This window comes from Bombus affinis, chromosome 6 (assembly GCF_024516045.1).
Source record: "Bombus affinis isolate iyBomAffi1 chromosome 6, iyBomAffi1.2, whole genome shotgun sequence".
Classification (NCBI taxonomy): domain Eukaryota; kingdom Metazoa; phylum Arthropoda; class Insecta; order Hymenoptera; family Apidae; genus Bombus; species Bombus affinis.
The window spans coordinates 10,282,576-10,304,031 of record NC_066349.1 but is presented as its reverse complement, the minus strand read 5'-3'; the positions used below and the strand labels follow the sequence as shown (position 1 = coordinate 10,304,031).

At 37.0% G+C, this 21,456-nt stretch overlaps 4 protein-coding genes across 11 annotated transcripts; 1 reads left to right on the top strand and 3 right to left on the bottom strand.

Moving 5' to 3' along the window:
* Positions 1–461: 461 nt before the first annotated feature.
* On the bottom strand, positions 462–17,016 carry LOC126918034 (uncharacterized). 2 transcript variants are annotated; one of them, XM_050725593.1, is made up of 21 exons: positions 16,623–17,016; positions 15,703–16,268; positions 14,651–14,761; positions 14,191–14,282; positions 13,707–13,799; positions 13,513–13,616; positions 5,981–6,045; positions 5,608–5,767; positions 5,396–5,538; positions 4,951–5,155; positions 4,703–4,864; positions 4,100–4,630; positions 3,859–4,034; positions 3,639–3,788; positions 3,284–3,566; positions 3,003–3,212; positions 2,789–2,939; positions 2,489–2,711; positions 2,273–2,402; positions 2,085–2,205; positions 462–2,009 (listed from the first exon to the last, which is right to left on the bottom strand). In XM_050725593.1, exons 2-21 carry the CDS (start codon positions 16,266–16,268, stop codon positions 1,294–1,296), a joined length of 4,392 nt encoding a protein of 1,463 aa, XP_050581550.1. In that variant the 5' UTR covers positions 16,623–17,016; the 3' UTR covers positions 462–1,293. The 2 variants fall into 2 exon arrangements, with proteins under 2 accessions (XP_050581550.1, XP_050581551.1); XM_050725594.1 differs by having other exon boundaries at positions 14,194–14,282.
* Positions 6,213–7,525, bottom strand: LOC126918070 (uncharacterized). The gene is made up of 2 exons (XM_050725674.1): positions 7,384–7,525; positions 6,213–7,045 (listed from the first exon to the last, which is right to left on the bottom strand). Exons 1-2 carry the CDS (start codon positions 7,446–7,448, stop codon positions 6,715–6,717), a joined length of 396 nt encoding a protein of 131 aa, XP_050581631.1. The 5' UTR covers positions 7,449–7,525; the 3' UTR covers positions 6,213–6,714.
* On the top strand, positions 6,916–14,141 carry LOC126918064 (electron transfer flavoprotein beta subunit lysine methyltransferase-like). 4 transcript variants are annotated; one of them, XM_050725662.1, is made up of 4 exons: positions 6,916–7,061; positions 9,151–9,452; positions 9,939–10,397; positions 12,568–14,141. In XM_050725662.1, the coding sequence occupies exons 2-4, from the start codon at positions 9,404–9,406 to the stop codon at positions 12,903–12,905; spliced, it is 846 nt and encodes a 281-aa protein (XP_050581619.1). In that variant the 5' UTR covers positions 6,916–7,061; positions 9,151–9,403; the 3' UTR covers positions 12,906–14,141. The 4 variants fall into 4 exon arrangements, with proteins under 4 accessions (XP_050581619.1, XP_050581621.1, XP_050581620.1 ...); XM_050725663.1 differs by lacking the exon at positions 6,916–7,061 and adding an exon at positions 7,864–8,470; XM_050725664.1 differs by lacking the exon at positions 6,916–7,061 and having other exon boundaries at positions 7,858–9,452; positions 11,622–12,568.
* Positions 17,017–17,630: 614 nt separating the features above from the next.
* On the bottom strand, positions 17,631–20,907 carry LOC126918047 (protein-L-isoaspartate O-methyltransferase domain-containing protein 1-like). Of its 4 annotated transcripts, none has more exons than XM_050725626.1 (5): positions 20,273–20,907; positions 19,297–19,626; positions 19,097–19,231; positions 18,770–19,021; positions 17,631–18,671 (listed from the first exon to the last, which is right to left on the bottom strand). In XM_050725626.1, the coding sequence occupies exons 2-5, from the start codon at positions 19,601–19,603 to the stop codon at positions 17,758–17,760; spliced, it is 1,608 nt and encodes a 535-aa protein (XP_050581583.1). In that variant the 5' UTR covers positions 19,604–19,626; positions 20,273–20,907; the 3' UTR covers positions 17,631–17,757. The 4 variants fall into 4 exon arrangements, with proteins under 4 accessions (XP_050581583.1, XP_050581584.1, XP_050581585.1 ...); XM_050725627.1 differs by having other exon boundaries at positions 20,656–20,823; XM_050725628.1 differs by lacking the exon at positions 20,273–20,907 and adding an exon at positions 19,872–20,245.
* Positions 20,908–21,456: the final 549 nt, after the last annotated feature.

The following is a 21,456-nucleotide window of genomic DNA, read 5'->3' as shown; positions in this document are numbered from 1 at the left end:
CTTGATAAACGAAGGAAAAGAAATGAAATTTTCAGTGACGCATTTCACTAAGCAAACGACTAACCATTACTAGCGGTAAAGAGGCAAATCGAAGAAACAATAAATAAAGTAACAACTATTACCAACAACATAAACTTTGATCTTAAGTATGTAAGTAGATTATTGAGGTAAAAATTGAATGTATAGCTTTATAATTCAAATTATAAAAAAAAAAGAGAAAAAATAAAGTGCGACGACTGAATCGTGGATATTATCGAAAAGGGCTGTACGATGACAGTGATAAATAAATACTATAACTCGGAATTTCACTGCCTAAAATTTGTTTTTGTTCATCAAAACTTGTCGCTCCTGTATTCCCGATTAATTTCAATCTTTTTATTTTCCTATACACGTTTATATTTAAATTTATATTGACAAAATGAAAAAAACGGAAGTACAGAGGGAAAACATGGAGTTTGAAATAGTCTGTTCTATAAAAATTTATTCATGTAGCAGAAAGAGAAACATGAGATGTGAACATATCTTTAATGTAAAACACTATTTAATGGATGGAATGTAATGAAAAAATGTCTTTGCAAAAAGTTTTTTTTTTATAAACGATATTCTTTTCTAGAGACTACATTTAACAAGATGAAACAGAGTATAAATGTTCATAAAACAGAAACAGGGGGAGTGATAGATTGTATCTTTCAATCTTGTTTAGTTTAACATACTCTAAGCGTAATGTAATACTCTGATAATGCTAGGTCTTCGTTACGTGTTAAAAACATTAAGTTAAACATCATTATACATGAGGATAATAATAACTTTTTTTAAAAAGTACCGTTGTTTATTCTTATAAACTTAAATTTGCATGTTTGATAAGATTGCATGTTACAGCTCAAATTTTTCCAATCCTATACTTATGTGAATTTCGTAATCAAACAATAAATTGAAAAAAGATTAACTTTTGCATTTAGTTACAATGGTGCTGTTCAGTCATAAAATTTGTCTCTTTCTCTATGTTGTCTTAGATATCCAATAATACATATTTCTCATATATAATAAATTATTATATATTCAACAATTTTATACTATAATAATAAAAATGAAATCATTACCAAATTTACTCTGAACAGCATCGAACTACAACGTGTTCTTGAGCCAATTTTCTTAAAATAATTCCTATTTACCTCATCTAAGCACATTATTAAACACCATAAATGATATAGCTATCCATTAAACATTATGGTGAGGGTATGCTTCCTAACAATCTTGAGCGGTGAACCGATTTCTTTCAGATTATAGTCAGATTTATGTTCCATCCGCGGAATGGGTACGATTCAGCAGATAGTCAAGATCATGTGCAATACGATCCAGCATACCACTCGTTGTAGCCTCGCAGTTTGTGATCACGATTTCAGGTGCCTTTTCTTCCCCATCAGGTTGTTTACGTTCCGTAGTATTAGCAATGTCAGGAATGACATTCACATGGTCTCTGCTGTTTAGTTCCGTTGCTGACAGTAATTCGACGTCGTTCTTCACAGCCAAGGTTACATCTGGCATTGCGCTTAAGCGCGATTCGACGTCAGCGCTACACAGAACTTTGGCTGAGCCCTCTGGAGAGGGATTGTGTGCAATAAAGATTTGTCCTTGAGACTCCCTATATTTACCAAATTCCCGGAAACTGCAGCACTCGCTGGCACCATATGACGCCTCGTTCATGCAGTGCAATGATCGTGGGGAAAACACGGTATCGAACACGACAGCTTCTTGATACTTTCGTGGACTAGTGCTATAATTTTCCAGGTTTATATCGTCCGAGTGATCGATGCGGATCTCTGGCAGGAATCTGCTGGTGACAGGGACGGAAGGTTTCGAATATGAAGATGAGGACTCGTTTATGAACTCGCGCATGTCTATACTACCCGCTGCAATCCCGCGAGCTTCTAAATACGGTTCACCGATACTTAAGGATGATGACGGCGGAGCAGTATCGTTCTCCACCTCGGCGCCGCTCTTTGAACACACTGGTAAGGAGATAAATTCAATTGATTTATTTTTATGCTTATTATTAATAAGTTGATATAATTTTCATAAATTACCTTTGATTGGCTCGGATGTTATATCCTCTTCTGCATCTTGTTTCCACTTTAATTTTCTCAAGATTACATCGACGGTAGTTAATTCGCCGTTCACGATATAGATTATCATTATAACAAAGCCCTAAATTTATGCGTGTCATCGTTAGATATTAGATTTTTAATTGTTTCAAATTACTAGTCAGACTTACCAAAGCAGAAGAAAGAGAAGCGAATATGTAATGAAAGATGATAGAGGTAGAATTTATATAAAAGATGGAGGAGGCTTCCATTGCAATGACACCGCAAATAACTATGGCAGCTCGATGAAGCATTCGTAGTCTGAAGAAAAAAAGGTTTCAATTTTTCATCATATCATTATCTTTTAATTCGTATGACTTTTAATCGTATGATTTAACCGATTATACCTGGCCTCTATTGCTTCCTTTTTCATAACATTCTCCTCGACAAGAACATGAGCCTTGTGCAAGATTCCCAAATACAATAGCACAAATATGAGAAACATCATCGTTGCGCAAGTAACAAAAATATTATAAACGCCGCTGCCAAAAATTAACCACCATGACTCATGTCTCCAACCAGTGCTTTTGTGTGTAAGTTCAGTACTTAATACAGCCAAGATAGGGACACCTACATTAAACAAAAATGAGAAAAATGATAAAAATCTATATTAAATTTTAATTGATTTTTAATATAATTTTCCGAACCAGTAATCACTGCTATGACAGTAGGTTGAAAATGTTGACTGGATCGAATTTGAGTTAGACCAGCATAAATGATGAGAGCTTCCGATATAGGCGCTGACATACCAATCAAGAGGAAAGCTTCTAAAGTTATCGCTACGATCGCATAGGAACTCTAAAATAAAATAATTATTATCGCAAAAAGTTTCTGAAGTCAACATGTACATACTTGAATTACCTCTGGTAAGTGATTATACACGGCATAAATGAAAACAGCCATTGCTCCAACCAAAGCACCGCAACACTGAAGCTTTAAAAAATTCAACCAATTACGATTTTTCCACCAAAAGGTTCCGAGGATCAAAGAAGATATAAGACACTGTGCCAAACAGCTACCACATCCAAATATCACGATAAATGTGGTTTGTTCCTTTTTCGCAAATACTACCTGCATTGAATTATTTCTTTTGAGCTATTTCGTAATTCGAAATAAAATATTTATAACTTATCTCAACTTACCCTTACAGCACGTGCCGTTAAAAAAACTGCGAAAGTTCCGCTACTAGGGCAGAGACAATGCGTTGTGGCATCACCTGGCGAAATATTTGCGATACAGCTATTGAGATCCCAGGAACCTATAACATCCATAAGGCCGCAAGACACATTCCATGAACTTGATTGGTTTTCTATGTGTTTTAGCTGTAGGTCTACCCAAATCTTATCATGTTTATCCAAATTGAAGGCAGGTACTGCCACTGTGACGATTCGAGAATTAATACGAAATTCCAGATCTGTGCCATCGCTGCGAATAAAAAGCATTTAAATTAAACGGTTAAAACGTTAAAACGTTAAATGTAGGATTGCTATTGCTTACTCCAGTTCCTTGACATACGTGGCTGGAAGAAAATGAGACATATTCTTATAAACAATTACTATTCCATGTAGAGTGTTATTAAACTTTACACCACGTTGTCGTTTTTTCCATAACCGTACTGTCGTTTTGTCATCGTACCAATTTGGGTACCTATTAAATGATAAGCGAAATAAGTGATATAATTACGTAAAAGGAATGTTATTTAACAAATGTTAATTACATGGATTCATCTATAGGGATTTGAAGAGAATGGGTAATACTATCTCCATTATGTTGTTGTAATTCTTGAATGTCTACCACTAATGAAGAAAGAGGTAAGTGCTTGTAAGGATGAGTAGCCACATTACACCAATGCACCAGGCTTCGTTGAGTTATTTGAAGAAGCAATAGAACTTTCTGTAAATTGTAAGCATTATGTATTTCTCTTATTCGTCAATTAAATTCTGATTAAATTTCTATACCTGTTGGCTTAAGATTGAATTTTTGTCGTCTAGTATTCGACTAATTATCTGTATCAAAGCCTCTATAGAGACATGTAAATCATATGGATTAACAATATGCTGATAACGCTCTATTTCCGCCAAGATACTCAGGATACGATCACCTTCGCCAGGATAGAGAGGCAACCTACGCGATTGTAGAATTTTCCAGAAGATAAAGATCGTTCCAGAGCCAGACGTGTTTTGATATCCTAATGTTAAGCTTTTAAACTTGTTATAACGTGAAACTAATGGTTCGAACAAACAAAGAGAAAAATCTGGAGTTTGCCATTCAGGAGTGGTAGCATCTTTCATCGAACACAGTCTGGAGACTTTCTTGCCTACAAAATGTTGAGGACATTCTAACAATGCTTCAGATCCAGGAGCAGTATCTGGCCAAATTAATCCCCAGGATTTCCCCCTCAAGCAAATTGGTATTAATGTTCGATTCACGACTTCCACGCGAACGGACATGGACTTGTCTGCCACGTTACAGGTATATATCGCAGATTTCTGAAAATATAACACGATAAACATGCAAGAAACTTAAACCTTTGATATCAATTTTAAGGATTTAGCGAATACCTGCGCGTTTGTAATTTTTAATATACTTCCAGTAGGAAATAAATCTTCCCAGACCTCGCTACCAAGTTCTAGCTTCAACAGAGCTTTGTTTTTCGTCCAACCGAATCCTATTCCAATATTGGGCACGTTAGGTGTCATACACGTTAATTGTATATTGGTTCCCTGCAGAAAAGACCGGTTTAGAGAAATATTAATCAATTTAATCAAACATTATTTCAATTTAAGTCCATAGGAAGTTTCAAGATTACCTTGTCTATAGTAGCGCTCATTGGCATCACTTTTACGTCTGGTTCATCTTTCACATCTACGTAAATACTCTTACATTGCTGCACGCCCCAATCGACTATTTGACAAGTGTATTGACCCGCATCAAGTAAAGTCGCTTTTTCGATGGTTAATATGGATGTGTGTAAATCAGAACCATCGTTGGGAAGATGTTTATACCAGATTTCCCTAAACAATGAAAGCTACTCTGTCTATTAGCTTGTCTAAACGTTAGCTATAGTCTGATAAAAAATTAAATGATCGTTCAAGGTCACTGTAAAGTATATTCCCATCGCTTTATCTAGTTACCCTATGATCTGGCTTCTGATTACCTACCGATTACATGCTTTTTGTTTACAGCAAGAAGTGACTTTAAAAGGTTTATATCATGGATGATATAAACTTTGATAATAACTCTTATTTTTTCACCTGATGGCTTTATTCATGTTCACCAGCATATTGTCTTTGTACCATGTGAAGTTTATGTTATAACTGCCTTGAGCAGCGCAAGACAGAACGAATTGATCTCCCGGGTGAATTTCGTGTTCATTTCCTTGATTCAACCTGAGACTCTAAAAAAGATGTTGATCGAGATAATTGAAATCTATGACGAGTACTCTAACAAGATCAATGATACGTACCTGCAATTTAAGTGCAGGCTTTTGTTGAAAGGTAAAATGAGTCGATTCGAGGGATATCTCGCTGAGCCGTCGACGTTGGACCAATTTGTTGAGGGACTCTCGAATTTTGTCTCCATCCTCAGAGTTTCCAAAAAAATGGAAAGTGATTTCCGATGTGGGTCTACATAATGGACGCGCAAACCATGAGAAGCTATTTTGACTGTTTTTATCTTTTTATATAATTTTTTATTACATCTAAATATTTTTGCTTTACTATCTAAGAATAATTTATAGTAAAATATGTCCTTCATATTTTTGTATAATGTGTCTTTCTTTTCATTTACGGTCTCGATTAAAATGTAACTGAACTCTATTGCTTAATGTACCTACTCACGTCACGCTCAGGATTTGTAAATCCTCCATGGACGAGATATTAGAATTCCTTAAATACTTTGCAAGCTGCGAAGAAATTGCAACGTATTAAAAAACGTCGGTCGAACATTTCGAGGGGATATCGAACAAGAAATTACAGGAATAAATAAAAACAAATGTTTTTTTTGATAACATCTTTATGTATTATCGCAAAATAATCATTGAGTAAAGTAACAACATATTCTTCCAAAATCTAACGATTACAAAATAATTATATTCTTCGTCTTCTTGTTATGTTCAATAATTGTATGGTAATAAGGCTGCTCGTATATACACATGTACGAACATGTACATATATATAAACATATTGTATATATCCGCACAATCCATGCGATACTTAGTTTTGTATCGCTTATTTTTTCGAGCGAATATCACGATTAGAACCGTTCATTGTGATCGAGATGTACGCAGAAATACAATAATTTCCATCTTATCTCTAGAACGCTAATCTTGTCTGCTATCAATGCCGCTCTACTCGGCTTCAAGCGTTGGTTTTTGCAAATCATGACACACGAACGCAAAAAGTTGTTTAATAAGCTCCATCTGTGTTTCAAAGTGCCAGTGCTGAAGTTGCTATCTCTGTGTCATCTTCCCAACATCCAACGACTCTTCTTGAAGGTTCAGAGCTTCATACGATTGTGTGACTGCATCCAGTCGAAAAAGAACTCGTTCTTGATAGATTAGCACGTTTTAAATTCACTCCGGAGTATCTAAGAAATATGGATCGTCGTTGGAGATAAGAACGCAGGATAAGTCGCCGCTTCCAGGGCATAGATGATCTCGTATCCTCTCTCTGGATACTCTCAACACCTTGATCCCCGTCTCGCGGCAATATGCTTCCAATAGTATTATCTGCAGATGACTGGCGGAATCCATATTAGCGTCGAACGGCACGAGGCAGATAGTACCCTGGCTGTTCTCGCATTCCTTGGATGCCAAGGCTCTTAACGTCGGTAGCATACCGCAAGTTATTGTGCTTCTAGGGTATCTTGGCATTTCTTTCTGTTCGATCCATGATAAACTGCCACTGAAAATCAATTGAGGTTAGTGCACCGAGATTCATACTATTTTGTCAACTTTTTAATCAACGAAAATTCGACGATACCGAGGGAAGCTTGCAACAACAGATCAAACGTTAATTTCTGAAATACGTTACTTTAATGTCTACTTCTGAATATGACCTTTCATTATTAAGAAGCGTAACAATTGGGCATAACGCGCAAGAATCGTAATCAACAGTTTCGCAAACGTTTCTCGATAAAGTTGCAACGCATTCCGTCGTAACGTGGTCGAATTAATCGCGAGATCGACTAACATCACGCGTCATCTAAAAACGTAACGAATGTGAAAGATGAAAATTTATACCTGTCAGTCATCGTAGATGATGCGTAGGATTGTTTTGTACAGCGTAAGTTTTGGCAACGCGTCATATCTCTGAGTATCTGTTTCTGATTGCTTTTCGGTTTGCCGTTTCCTGGCGCGACTCGTTTGCACACTTCACTGAACGTTGGAATTTTCTCGTTTTTGATAGCCAGTTTATAAGAGGTAGCGTACACTTTCTTTGGTGATCCACTTATTCACTGATCAATTCTGGGAACCTGTACGTCGGCACGCACGAGTCGTCTTTCCGATACAATCTTATGCAACAGTGAAAGACTTTCACGATCGCTTCCGTAAAAAGTACATGTACCGACACTATAACTCGACCGAGGTTTCAACACGAATGACCTCGATAGCCGATACGCGCCGCTTTTATAACGATCTTACCCCCACCGCCACCTGTGCTATATATCTACGGGTATTCCAGATAAGCCATGTCGAGTCTGTGTACACAGAACGGAGCTTTTTATCCAAGAATTGGCTGCGACAGCTTTTACCAGGAAATGAAATAACTCGAAGGGCAAAGCTAACGAAAGCTCAATGATAATTTTATTTATAGGTTAAAATCTTCTCGCTGTGAGAATACGGGCGTGGAACATTCTCATGCATATGACAATAATTTATTTACAATTGGAATTTTAAGGAAAAATTTTCGTTATCAATTTTTCTAAAATTGTTATATATTCCTGACAAATTTCACAACGTACTTATAGATTAGAACTAGCAGAATGCGTCGTGTTGCCATTAAATTAAATCGCGAACATTCTAACGTAATAATCCATGTAATTGGTGAAAGAGGAAATTGCGTACAATCCATACGAAAGTAGCTACGAAAGTAGTTACGATAAATAATGATTTTAGTTACAAATGCAAAGTTTAGGCGTCATATTAAAATAATGTTCGGGTCAGGAATTTCGTTTACGATTTCTGTTCACGAGAAATATCGTTTGCCTGTATTGCATACGATCTAGGCAAGGATGAAACAGCAAGGAATTTTAACTCTGGAATGGAAATCTTAACTGGTGAATGAGATAGCGTTTTTTCCGTATGCATAGTGGCATAACCTTGTCAAGTACGTATGTATTAACTTTCCAGTGACGACTCTTCATATTCGAAGCGACATAAAAGTAAACATTTTTGTTATCGTACACGGCCACTGGATGTGATAGATACCATGAAAAATTTGTTTAACAAGTTTCGCATCCATTTTCCTCGACAGGACGTCTCAGGTCAATAGCACGTGCTTCTATCATCGTGCATGATGCAAACGGGTTGAATCTTGTATCTCTGGTTTCATCAGCCTTGCGATTCGACAGATTTGCTGATAATCCAGGTGGAAATCTACCTGAACATCGCGGATTGTCGAGGGGAATTTCAAAAAGTCGATACCTCGCATCTGTTTTGGTCTGTCCCCTATTCTATCTGTCTCTCACTCCCGTACATTGATCCTTTCGCTTTCTTTGTCCCATTCATATACGTATTATATCGTTCTCATTTATCTCCAATCGCTTTTCATACCGTTGTATTCCGTAAAAAAAACACGAGTGCGCTAAAATTAGATCGATCCTACGTAACGATTCTAATTTCAACAAGCTGAAAAATTGATGCGTTATGTAATCAATTGGTTATAACCGTTTCATAATGATCAGTGACAGATGAATTTGCTATTTTCGAAATTGGAAAGGTTTTACCTATCTTGAATTTGACAAACTTTTAAACCTTTTTATTGATCGTGCGATTTTTCTTTTTTAGTTTTGCAGAATATGGATTGAAGAAACGATCGGTCAGCTACCTCGGGAACGCGCATGCGCAATCAATCCACCGGGAATTCCGAACCTCTCGGGCAAAAAATCGCAGACTATAGCTTCGGAAAGAGGTCGATTCTTGGTATATACGCAGCTCGGATATATCTACTAAGAATTAACTGATCGCGGACTGTTCCGCACATATAAACATTGAGAACGTTGCGTGGATCATGCATAAGACCGATTAGGATTTTATTAAAATGTCACGTGTTATGCAGGCATGGAAAAAGAAGACAAACGCTCGATTTGGTACGTTCCAAGATAGTACGTGCTTTGGTTCCGTTTACTTTCGAAATAACGAATGAAACGGTGACCTTGTGGGATCATCAATCACCGAACTTCTCAAGCTTCCAATTTCTTCTTATTTTATATATTTCAATTCAGAGTTGAATATTAAATTCGGATCGAAAGGCTTTTGTTTTCAAAATGTGGTGTAATCAACACCACAATTTTCGCAACTGAAGTTTCAACCTGGCGTCGAGTTTTTTAATCGTCGCGATCTTATCGGTTCTGAAGAAAAGAAAAGAAAAAAGAGAAAGAAAGAATGAGTATTTCTCGTTACGAGCGATAAGATCGTAATTTTCGTTATCGTTCTGGAAATGTAATGTTTTATCGTTTCCTAAGATTCTCTGAAACGTTTTTATATCAAAAGAGTAAATAAAAGTACGAGATATTATTAAAACCTCGTCGACTAACGCTGTCCAATGAAAAAAAATATATCGTTTGTTTGTTTAGACTGCCGGACGATCGAGAGAATAGTATTTTTTTACGAATCTTTTAAAAGAACGATTTCCAAAAATTTGACGGGCATCGATATCGAGAAATTCTGTGATGGAATCGTTGAATGTGATTCAGAAGTAGTGCGTGCCATTTTTGAGCATACTGAGATTGTTAGGAGCCATATGACGCCAGAGATCCAACTATTTCTTTTAACTCCCAACTGTAATTTATACCACACGCAATACGAAAGAATTTCGGAGTCGAAAGGGATAAAGAGAAGCGTTTTCTTGGAACCTTTTTGGTCGATTTATTGGCCAGGTGGCCAGGCTCTCGCTAGATTTGTACTGGACGAAGGAAGAACGCTTTTTGAATCCTCGAAGGAAATTTTGGATCTTGGAGCTGGATGTGGTGCCACCGCTATTGCTGCAAAGCTCGTTGGCGCTGACAGAGTTATTGCCAACGATATCGATAGAGGTTCGTATAATTTCACATAAGATAGTCGCCCATACGATTCCATGCATATGAAGAATGTATATCATTAATATTCTGTATTTTCCATCAAACGTCAATGAATTTGCTAGAAAGGAAGTTGCGAATTGGAAAATAACGATTAAGAAGCGATAATGTAAATTTCTTAGTCGCTTAGAAGTCCATCGTTACTTAAAACGGGAGGAGCAGATAAAATCGCGTTGTTATGTATGAACGTCTCGTGAGAAGGAATGCGCGGCTCGTTTTACGTTTCATACATTTCCTCGTTCGGGATCAGCGGCATTAAAATACAATCGTCGTGTAGACGGTACTGTTCACAGACATTCCGCTTACCGGGGAATTATTATCATTATCATTGGGAAACGTTGAAGCAGTTTGAAATATTTACACGAGCAAAGGAAATTCACTATCTACATGGGGAAGAACCGAGTGCATTGCGCTCGACAGAACGAGTCGAGCGAGTCGATGGAAATACCCTGTAGAAACAGAAAAAACGAAAAGACGCTGGTAGAATTGACGTCACTTGTGCACCTGCTCAGGTAGCCAGAAAGCAACGTAGCAACGTCTGGATTCGGATGCCAGATTTCTAAACGGTCGATGCAAAGTTGTACGCACTCGTGCTATATAATATAGCCGCTATAAATAATTTGTGTAGAGCCTTTCTCATTGGGGAATAAATTAGCAAAGACGTAATAAGTAAAAGTACAAGTTGTAGAATAACGTATAAAAAATATGCAAAGTATCGATAGGAGTGGTATAAAGAGGATGTGGAACTCCTTGGATAAACGTAAATGTCGAGGTCAGCCCAAGGCCACGCACATGTACAATTTTAATTTTTATATGCGAAATATTTGAGCTTAAAACAGGGTCAATGCTTTTTTTTATTTCCAATGAAGAACTAGGTAACCTTAACGGTGTATCGAATAAACTGAAGAAACTTCGAAGAATCGATGTCACGATAATATTCCGACCTGTGATCACGTTTTCCCTTAATTGCATCAGCGTGTTTCTCACGTGTCGTACTTGGAGAACACGAATCGATAATAAAACAACTACCGGTATTTACGTTACATTAGGCGATACTGGGAATTCAGTTCATTTCGTATGAATGAAATTTCCATCGGTAACTTTAGTATTCAATCATTCAAAGTATTCGAACTTGAACAAGGTTTTATTGAATATTAAATGACTATATTTCTCTTTTCGTAGCGGTATCAGAAATCGAGAACCGTGTTCCGAATGGTTACGAGGAAAATCAAACATGTGGGTCACACCACACGGTATTCCCCATATCACGGAGGTACGAGCGCGAAGGGTCTGGTTCTGTTAGTACGTCAGTGAAAGGTCTTCCATTTCTGGGTTCTACGTCCGTTGCATTTTAATCGCCCCTTCGTGAGCCAATCGAATGTTGCTGACTCACCAATATCACATTGTAATATGTACCTATTAACGCGATATTTCCATTAATATCTCACGCGGCTGGAAAATTATGCTAACAAGCTGCGTGATATCGTACTTCTACAGACGGAAGGAGAAGAATTGTGCAAAGAATCGGAGCAGATCAATTTTTAACAAGAGAATGAAATGACCTATAGAACATTCGAAAGTTTCAACGTACTTGCATCGAGTCGTGAACTTGTAATCCAATTGTTTAGGCGAATCTATAGTCGCGATATCCTCGGCTGCACTCGACCTTAGAGGTCGCACTTGACAACGGTAGATTAATGTTACATTAACCGATCAATCTTCTTTAAGTACTCTACACGCTTGCTGCGTCTTGATATCGGCTCGGCGATTTCTTTTATCTTATCCGAGATTTGCAGACACGTAATGCTTTAGTATCTATTAGCGTACTTATAGTAATTGTTTGATCGACATGTTTCATTCGAATGATTTCATCGAAATGGATTATCGTTGCTAAATTGGTTTAGAAGCATCAATGGAACAGTCGTTGATGGAAATTGAAGCGTTGCTACTTTTACGTAATATCGCTTGTTCGAAGATTAGCACATGCCTGGAATTTTACGTAATCTCGATATGTTCTCGTTAAACGGCTATAAAAGATACTGCTCGTAAGATTTATCTTATTATTTTCCATTATAAACATGTTTATATAAACATTCTACCATCTCGATATTCGTTTGTGTGATTTCAGTTGCCTGTACAGCTATTTCCATGAACGCTATTCTGAACCGCGTGAATGTCAAAGTGTCTCGACAAAACCTGTTATATGAATTGCCCGAAAAGACAATCGATGTTATTTTCATCGGAGATATGCTGTACGACGCAGAGATTGCTGCTACTTTAATTCCGTGGCTCGAAAAAGCGCGCGATAATGGGACGAGGATTTATCTAGGAGATCCAGGAAGACACGGTCTGACGGAGGATTTGAAGAAACGTCTGAAAGTTCTGAGACATTACCGGTTGCCAGAGAATGTACAGAAAGAGAATTACGGTTACGACAGTTGCAACGTTTGGGAGTTCTGCGGATAACGAGTAAACGATTATATAATACGTCGAAACTCGGTATACCTATCTTTGACTCGCTATTACTGTTGCAGTCACGTTTATATATATATAATCATATTGCTACAGTTACACGTGAAACGTACATATATTCATTTGTCATGCGGTGACAATAACGCCATGGGTCTGATTTATGCAAAGTGCTAAGAAGATTATGAAACGCCGCGATAAACGTGATCATAGCGAGCATTGCCTGCTGCGTGACTTGCACATGTGCTTCACCTTATGTATACAGTAATATTTACGTTTGTTTTACGTACAGAGTAATGTTCAATCATCGCTATTTGTAATATGATTATTTATCTGATGCAGTATAATACAATGTTTCGTTTACTTGCCTGCCTCTTAAAGCAGAGATAGAAGGAAAGTCGATCCTTATTTCCGGGAAAGGGAGAAGCGGAGGCGAAAGAAAAGAAACAGGGTTACGGCGCAAATTATTAAGAAAGCCGATCGGATGAAACTTATGAAGAAAAGAAAGATTTTTTCTGGCACACGAGTGGATATCTCTGATTCGAGTAAACTCGATAAATTCCATAGTAACTCTATACTACTTTCCCAGATATTCTTCACTCACCTGTTTGCCGACGTAGGACTCTACACTGCCGTGTTGCGTAATTAGCCCAGACTTCAGGGATGTCACGTTCGACAATTTGATTCTGCACTCGTATCTCGATCGATCTGCAAGCGTTTCCACGGATTATTTCGTTTCCCAAGAGTGACCAGTCCCAGGAAAATGGACACAAGTGGCCAAGAATGAAACGAACTTACTGTTGTAGATTTTGGTGCCATTTCTACAAACGCATGGTTGTTGCTCCTCTTTGTCGTAAGGGCATTGTATTATGCAATTCTCGAGCCCGCATTCTGCGAACAAGCATTGGCCTCGTGTGTATTTGTGTTCACATATGACTCATGCGGCGCGGTCTCTGCGCGAAACATGAGTCATGGGAATGTTATCCGCGGGTGTGTACAGCGAATACGGTAGGCCTCTTAAGCTTTATATCAATTAATTAACTGGCCTCATCAACCTACATCGTGCGTATATCAAATGCATATTAAATGCAAATGAAGCTTTTTTTTTATCAAATTCTCTGCATTTCATTTCCATAGCAACAAATTTTTGTAATCGTACAAATGCATTGTTACTACTTGAATTTAATTAATTAGTATGTAAACGATATAATAAATACAATGATTTGCAAACAATTTTCGTAGTCATTGTACATGATATAGCTAATATTAGGGCAAACCCTACCACCATCCACGGTATCCAAAAGGTGAATCTCACAGTTACGGCCGACGTAGCCATTGGCGCATTCGCAGGTCATTGCTTCTGCTCCAATTTGCCTGGAACAGTTCGTAACGACTTGGTCATTTGTCCCTTGACACTTATTCACAGAAGAGGAAGAAGTTTCCTTTATAACAAATCGGGAAAGTTCGCTTTTTCAATTTAGAAGGGTCAACGACGCCGGGTAGCTTATTGATTTATCTACGCGATTGATCTTCTTCTACTTGGTTTGATACTTCAAGAGAAAAGCGCAATTTCACGTCACCAGTGAAACGGCTATGCCTCGTTAAGATTGCCTTGACCAATGTCGCGTAAACATTTCTATTAGCTAAAATTTCCTTAATCCACGCTTCCTTTAAATTTCATATCTTAGATTGTACTATCCGACTTCTTTGCAGAGATAAATTTGCATAAATAATCTTCGTACTTGCAAGTGCCTTCATTTTGGCAAGTAGGATTCTTCCTGTCGTCGAAGCAGAGGGGTCCTTGGTTACAATTTTTCCCGCTGAAACCCTCGAAACAATCGCACCAGAAGCTCCTGCGAGCAAATAACAGCGGACCGTGTTATTTGTGCACACGTAACGGATCGAGGACACAGACATCCAGGAATAGAGGGTAAATTAATGGGGACACGAGTTTCATTAATGATTCATGAGCTGATATGATATCGTCCGGAATCACCTTATTGCTCTGTTTGTCATTTGTGCTGGAACTTTCCGAAATTATTTCGTGCGATAAACGATCACGAGGAAAATCCAGGTCCTCTTCTATCATTTGATATGCTTGTTTCTATTTTTAAATTTACTAAAAAAAGAAATCTGTTCCAAAATATGGAAACGGAAAGATAAGATATTCGTGATCATTTATTTACTTTTCTTCCTAACTCGAGAAGTTCTACAAAATGAAATTTTCAAAAATTGTCTAAACGCGTGTTTCACGAAGAGATAATTCGCCCAATACAAAAGCTTTCGTTCGAACTTATATGAGAACAAACAGGACGATCCTAGTGGATGATAAAACAACTCAATTGGGTTTCAGAGGGGGACCTGTTTGCGGCGGGATAATACGCGTTTTAATAGCTGTCGAGAAGGCCATTGGGACAGATACAATGGATCTACTCGCACTTCGAAAGTAAACTGCCCAGTGTTTGTATCTGAAGATGTTCATTCGTCATAAGTATACTATTTGCTCTTATATAATACCTTATAAGAGACATAAATAGCAAATAGTAAGGAATTAAAAATACATTGTATAAGGAATAGTGGACAGTTTTACCGTAAAGATTCATAAAAAATATTAAGAAACTTATAATGAAATATCATTAAAAAAAAAATACTACAATACTACACATTATTTATAGATTATATAGTGAAACGAATTATACGTCATGCGATATATAATAAAGTAGTAATTTTTAGATCTTCCCAATACATCAAGGACGTAAGATCAAAAACAGAAAGGAGAAGTTGAGAAACTCACGTATAGTCTCCAGACACGAGGCAATTGCCGGAGTAGGAGCAATGCTGGACGGAGCAGCAATCCGAATTTGGCACGTCTTCGGTCATCTGATACGTGACATTGAACCCGTACACGTCCAGCAAATTGTTTAAAACTCGTACGTGATTGCCCTCGAGTCGATCGAGCTCGAACTCGATGACGAGAAACGGTCTGAACGTTCTAAACAATTTGTATTGAAACACGTTGCCCTCGGTGATCTCTTTTATCAGACTGGCGCCAAAATTCATACTCTCCGATTCGTAGTACGCGTACTCGGTGAAACTGAGTCCCTTATACACGTACACCTGCGTCAAATAGACGACGATGGAGCTGTTAGTCGCTGGAATATCGGAAACATCGATCACCCAGCGACACTTAATGGGCACCGGAAAAGACCGGGGAAAATTTGGGGTCTGGATCACTCCTCTCGGTGCCGTCAACCGGTTACCGCACGACACCTCGGTCGTCGTCGAACCTCCGTCGATTAAGGTCAAGTGAAATAGAAAGGAGAAGCTGATCACCATGGACTTCATCCTCGAGGAATGCATCTAAGGAGAAAGTATTTTGAATTTAATCAATGAATTTCTGTTTATGACGAATCTGACAAAATTTCGACAGCGTTCTTTCATTGAAGGTTTATTGTATTTTTGACACTGGCATTAAAACGAATAACTTTCATCTCCATTCCATATCCTGTTTATAAAGAAGCATTCAAGGAAACAATAAAGCTTCGTATGTGTGAGAGGCTCCAAAACTGAGAAAAATTGATGTTCATGGAGTTGTGAAGCTTGTTGTTAATTGCTCGTTGAATGCATATAATAGGAGCAATAAGTATCTTTGGTGTATGGAAACAATGGAAACAAGAGAGCCGTTTATCAAATGAACAACATCTCTCTACTTACATTGAGGATACAAAGAAACCAGTTCTCCTCACCAATATTCAAAATGCACTCGTTCCTTATTCGATCGTACCATTACACAATCACATTTCGTTTTCATACAACACTCAAAAATTGTCCTCACTCTCGGCTCGTATCGTTCGCTGCTAGTATCCATAAATTTAAAGGGACACACAGACATGATATCATACGTATCAATAATTCACCGCACAAAACAATCTACAAAGGCAAAAAAAATTTGTACGAATTGAAATTATCCTAGTTGAACGATACGAAGAGTAATATAGGAGGGGTAAGTGGTCGAAGAACGCCGAAACATTCTGATCGATCTTATCTGTTTCCTCCAGGGCGATTACCAATAGGATCAGGAGTCTGCTGACGGTCGAGAATGTTATCACGAACGTACGAACCCGCGATCTGCCGGGCAGCTGGGCGTTAGCCCCTTCCGCACAAGTGATCTCTTCACGCGCACCCTCAGTGCATCCCTCGTTCAACCATTCGTGGTCTTATTGTCGGCTGCTTCACAGGGTTACTGACAACCCCTGACGGACGTAGGAAAGTTTGTATTCATATTTGTTGTTGGATTGCATGACTGTAGATCGTAGAAAGAACAACAGCAACATAGACCAAGGAACTGTTCATGTTCGGGAATCGGATTGTTCTTTCAGAAGGTTCAAGAATTCTGTGTATGTATATGTGTGCATTAAGATTTCTGGGGAAAAAGAAATAGTAGGATTATATTTATGTAAATATCGATGGATATGTGCATGTGAAATATTTTTAAAAATATTGGTGATTATTTATGATGATATTCATTTTCATTTTGTTGCGTGATTATTTATGTAATGAGTAGACTACCAACTCACAATGAGGTAAATAAGAGATAAAATAAGAATAGATAATTATAATGCTGATTTAAATAAAAGACAGTATGGATTTCTGTGTCATGCACTATTTTGTTCAAGGACTTGTTAGGTCTCGGCTTGAGAGAAAGAAAAGCAAAGAAAGATGTAGAAAGTAACATCAGTGATTATTCCATGTAAACTATTGCGTAAAATCAAGTTATCTGTATATATATGTACATATATTTATTTATTTAAATTAGATTAATATGATTCGTGTATGTAATGTACTTATATTACAGCTTACGATTATAATTTAGGTACAACTTTGATGAGAAAGGCAATGGTAACTCATGTATTTTTTCTTTCATATACGTAGAAAAGGCATTACTGTTCACGTAATGGGCAACTATTATTTCTTGGTCACGGGGGCTATTGGAAGGATCGATGTCCATCGGTTCCGCCATGTCCGGAGGATCGACAGGTTCTGAGTCTGACTGACTGGTATTTGATCTAGGGCTATTATCTTCGTTACTTAAGTTTACGTCTTCTACGATACCGCTGTCTGTTTTCTCCCGTTTAGCCATTTTTTTACGCTGAACAAGAGTCTCGTCCTGTTCTGTTTCGCTATCACTTTCACTTATATTCAACAACGTTTCAGTATGTTTGAGTAAATTCAAATAGGTTTCGCTGACATTGGTGAAATTCTGTACCTCTGCTTTATTCTCAGGTTTTGCTTCTGTCGAATTGGAAGTAGTCTGTACATTGCTTGATTCTTCTGTCCGCGAAACGGACTTGTTACTATCCGAAGAATTTTCAGGATTTTGATTGTTCCAGTCAACGTTACCATAACCGTTTACTATTCGCCAATCCTGGCTTTCGTTACTGTTACACAGTACGAGAGCCCGTACTGGAGAAATTGTGTACAGATCTCTAGGATCAGTGTCTACACTGAGCAACACGCATACCCTTCTCGTAAATTCATCATCTTCATCTGACGTTGATTCATCCGATACCGATTCATCAGATTCTCCCATCACAGGAATTACAAATCTTGTTAAAGTTTGCTGTGGAGGACAAAATCTTCGACGTTCTAATAGAATTACTTTTTTCGTTTCCAGATCTTCGTGTTCCTTCCATACATTTGTCCGCAAACACCACCTAATCTTACCTCTGCATAGTTCTTGTAAAGATAATGGAGCACATTCAGCTGCAATACACACAAATAATAACATAAAATTATTTACAAATACTACATTTTTTATCTTGTTTTAAAATAATTATTTTAAAATAAATAAATATACATACGTAAGTGGAATAATGTTTGCTCTGAAGTGGTAGGCACGACTAACGTTGCGAACGATACGGGAAGCATTTTAAAGTGTAACCAAGTATCTTCATCTATTCTGAGTACACGTAGCAAATGATCTTTAAATGGCATTACGAGGATACCTCCGACACATACAAATTGTTTAATAAATCCTTCGTAATTTTCGGGACATGCTGCACCACAATATACTCTGTCATACTGTCTACCAGGTGCAACATTCAGACAATTCCCTGTTAAATGTATAGTTACATGACTCTTTTCTGTTCTCACAGGAGTCATATATAAGTAAATTCTTTATGCATCACCTTGTATAAAAACTGGTTCACAAAAATCAAATTCATCCAATGCTAATGACTTCTGCTTAAATTCTTCTAGTCGCTCGTACGCATAATTTAAACAATCTTCATGCAACTCAATGCCATGATTTGTTCCATGTTGGTCTAAGAAAGGCACAAAGATATCACGAATATTCTATATTGATCTAATAAAGCAGCAGTGTTCTTACTCAATATGAGTCCTGCCATTGTACTGAGATAACCAGTTCCTGATCCAAGATTTAAAAAGCTCAATCCTGGTTCCAATGAAAGACTTTCCATCACCTCGCTATATATACATGGTGCAGATAAATGAATGTTACCATGTTTCCAGGCAAGATCATTGTAAGCTCTCTCTCTGTGAGATGGTAAAACATAGTCTGCTCTATCAATAGCTCTAAATACTTGTTCTACTTTTCTTGTTCTTATATATCCGGATTTCATTAAGTTATCAACTAATTCATCGTTATTTTGTCCACTGCTTACAGCTGCCCCCATTGTTACAAATTTACAAAAGATCTCTGCAACAAAGATTCAATATGTTAATTAAATATTTATTGTATTTTTAAATATTTTTGCACTTATATAAACATATTAAAAGAACGTACTTTAAATATAATTATATTTTTGTTGCTGCTTATATAATAGTTATTATTTAGTTACTATATTGACAACTTTTATTGGTGTACTTTTAAAAGCAAAGTGGATTTATATGGATATAGTAATCGCAACACTGTATTGTTGTTTGACTTTAAAAATAACTTACCAGGTCAAAGTATAGTATATTATTTACAATTATTAAAGTTCATATAAATATGGATAATGTGATAAATAATAATCTACCAAAATATATATTTATCTGATAAGAATGAAATTCCAATACCAAATATATTATTTTATTATGAATACGATAGCGAATGTGTGTGTCTACTTTTACGTGTTAAAATATAACATGATAGAATTACGTCAAAGTGCGTTGCACATATATACATACAAAACCGAATAAAGTATATATTTAAATCTTACAAAACGGAAAGTCGTATTCAATAATAATAAGATAAATTAAATAATAAATTATGTATTCGTATAAAATAAATATCGATACTACAAATTTGAGAGAAATGCACGTAAAATTTTCGCAGTGTTCTCGTCAAAACGTTCCCTTACCAAATGAAAACACTATGCTCAATGACAGTGAATAATGGAGTCGATGCTAAGTCGGAAAAAAATCTTTCGATGCCTCGAGTTAGCTTATTATAATGCACACAGTATCACGCATCGTAACATATTTTGCGACAAGAGACTGGATTTACTGCTTATGTCTTCTGTTTTGGTAAGTACAACAATCCATCAAGTCCATCAGCTGATAGAACAAAACACGAATTGTCTCTACGCCATTGTACGTTTTCAACTATTCTATAACAAGTTACATGTCCACGGACAAGTTTCACGGAATAAAATTCGATCAATTATGAACATCATCCTGCTCCTTATTATCTTTCCGAATTTTTTCTCGATCGCACAAAATACTTTTTCTATCCGTTTTTTACCTTTTCCCTCAAAACGCGTATGCGTGTTAATCGGCCTTTTCGAAGCGTATGACAGTGCCGTCGCCAAGGGTGGAGCCCCTTGCCACGGTCGTATTCACAGATATGGCAACTCTCGTGGCGAGGGTAAAGTTCGTAATGTTATAAGGTGTGGTTTACAAATCGGTCGCTAGCCATGGAGCGCTACAATCTAGAGGTTAATGAAAGCAATACACTGGGTGTCTCACAGTTTAGTATGCAATCTTCGTCAGTGTGTTCTATAGGTAGAGATAGGACTAAAATATCATGTAACAAAAAGTTCATAAATGTTTTATTAAAAAGTTATAACAAAAATATGAAACGTAAAACGATACATACTTATGCATACATTTCGAAGTATCATTCGCCTTTATTAATGCAAAGTTAACATCGATGTGCTATTGAATTTGCTATAAACTGAATTTCATAACGATTTTGTCTCCTTTATAAGTCTTCTTTTTTGTCTTCTTTATTTTTGTCTTCTTCTTTGTACTTCTTTATAGCATACGTTTATCCTCGTATAGTAGAATCTGGTAGAATCATGCTTAAGAACAGTAAACATATACGTTATACATATATCAACACGTTAGAGGAAGATTATTGACGTACATATTTTTGTCATAATTTTTTAATAAACTATTTATAGATTTTTTGCTACATGGCATTTTAGTCTTATTTTTACCTATTGAATATACCAATAAAGTTTATACACTAAAGTAAAATACAGAACATAGTAAGGCATACAAGTCACACTCCTAACTTGAAGCGCCTTGCCCCTTAGTGGAC